This window comes from Onychostruthus taczanowskii, unplaced genomic scaffold (assembly GCF_017590055.1).
Source record: "Onychostruthus taczanowskii isolate IOZ18803 unplaced genomic scaffold, ASM1759005v1 scaffold483, whole genome shotgun sequence".
NCBI lineage: Eukaryota > Metazoa > Chordata > Aves > Passeriformes > Passeridae > Onychostruthus > Onychostruthus taczanowskii.
In genome coordinates, this window is record NW_024502381.1 from 1 (window position 1) to 1,769 (window position 1,769).

General features: G+C 58.9%; 1 protein-coding gene across 1 annotated transcript in view; it reads right to left on the reverse strand.

Moving 5' to 3' along the window:
- Window positions 1-1,326: 1,326 nt before the first annotated feature.
- Window positions 1,327-1,769, reverse strand: part of SMARCC2 (SWI/SNF related, matrix associated, actin dependent regulator of chromatin subfamily c member 2) — a gene marked incomplete at its 5' end in the record, with an annotated part of 15,349 nt that continues 14,906 nt past the window's right edge. Inside the window, 1 exon segment of the mRNA XM_041414949.1 lies at window positions 1,327-1,332. Within this exon segment, the coding sequence (XP_041270883.1) occupies window positions 1,327-1,332 (6 nt within the window).

The following is a 1,769-nucleotide window of genomic DNA, read 5'->3' on the forward strand; positions in this document are numbered from 1 at the left end:
GGAGTTCTGTGGCTTTGGGGGTCCCTGAGGTGCTAATTTGGGGGTCCATGAGATGCTGGCTTGGGGAGTTCTGGAGTATGGGGGTCCCTGAGGTGCTGAGATGGGGGTTTTGGGGTATTGGGGGTCCCTGAGGTGCTGTTTTGGGGAGTTCTGGGGTGTTGGGGGTCCCTGAGGGTCCTGGAGATACCTCAGGGGTCCCAAAGGTGCTGCCAGGGGGGGTCTGGGTACCCTGAAGGTCCTGGAGGTGCCTCAGGGGTCCCAAAGGTGCTGCCAGGGAGGGGTTGGAATACCCTGAGGGTCCCAAAGTTGCTGCCAAGGAGGGGTTCTGGGTACCCTGAGGGTCCCAAAGGTGCTGCCAGGGGTCCCAAAGGTGCTGCCAGGGGGGTCTGGGCACCCTGAGGGTCCCGAAGCTGCTGCCAGGGGAGGGTCTGGGCACACTGAGGGTCCCGAAGCTGCTGCTGAGGGGTCCAGGTGCTCTGGGGTCAGTGCTGCTGACATGGTGGGGGTCTGGGTACCCTGAGGGTCCTGGAGATACCTCAGGGGTCCCAAAGGTGCTGCCAGGGGGGGTCTGGGTACCCTGAAGGTCCTGGAGGTGCCTCAGGGGTCCCAAAGGTGCTGCCAGGGAGGGGTTGGAATACTCTGAGGGTCCCAAAGTTGCTGCCAAGGAGGGGTTCTGGGTACCCTGAGGGTCCCAAAGGTGCTGCCAGGGGTCCCAAAGGTGCTGCCAGGGGGGTCTGGGCACCCTGAGGGTCCCGAAGCTGCTGCCAGGGGAGGGTCTGGGCACACTGAGGGTCCCGAAGCTGCTGCCAGGGGTGTCCTGGTGCCTCCAGTCTGATCCTTTAAGCCCCCCCAGACCCCAAGGTCTCCCCGGCTAGCCCTGCAGCCCCCCCGGGCGTGTACCCCCCCACGTCCCCAGGGTGACACCGATGTCCCCCAGGTGAGAAGATGACCGAGGAGGAGGTGGAGCAGCTGGTGGCCGGCCACGAGGACAGCAACGGCTGCATCAACTACGAAGGTGAGGCCTGGGGGTCCCGGGGGGGGGTCCCTGGGGGGGTCCCGGGGGGGTCACCCGCGGTCCCACTCCCTCCCTGACCATCATGTCTCGTTCCTTCCCCCCAGCCTTTGTGAGACACATCTTGTCAGGGTGACGCCGCAGGGGTAACGCCTCCCCCCGCCCCCTCCTCAAATTACTTCATTTGTTTTTTTTTTTTAATCTCATTCCTTCCTTTTTTTTTCTTGCCCTGGTGTCTTTTTTTTTTTTTTTTTTTTTTTTAATTACCAAAAACTGCAAAAAAATAAAGGCTGCCTTCAGCCCCACCGGCTAAATTATTGCTCCACAGCATGGAATAAAGGCTCAGAATGGGCGTGGTGCCCCCCCCTCGTGTGTGTGCCCCCCACTTCCAGACAGACCCGACACCACCAGGCCTCTTCTTCCCGCCCCGGGGACTTGGGAATTTTTCTTTTTATTGGTTTTTTAAAAAAAGAAACGAACAGAAAAAAAAAAACCCAAAAAAACAAAACAAAACCAAAAAAGGGATGATGATGATGAGGAGGAAGAGGAGGAGCTGGGAGGGGAGGGCAAGGGGAGGGGAATGCCCATGTGCCAGGTGGGATCGGAGCTGTCTCATAAATAACCGGGGGGAGCAGGAACCCGGCCCCCCCGGGAGACCAACATTTAAATAAAATCCGGGATAATCATAAAAAAATACCAAAGCTGGAGGAGGAGGAGGAGGAGGAAGAGGAAGAGAGTGACACGGTGACATGGTGAC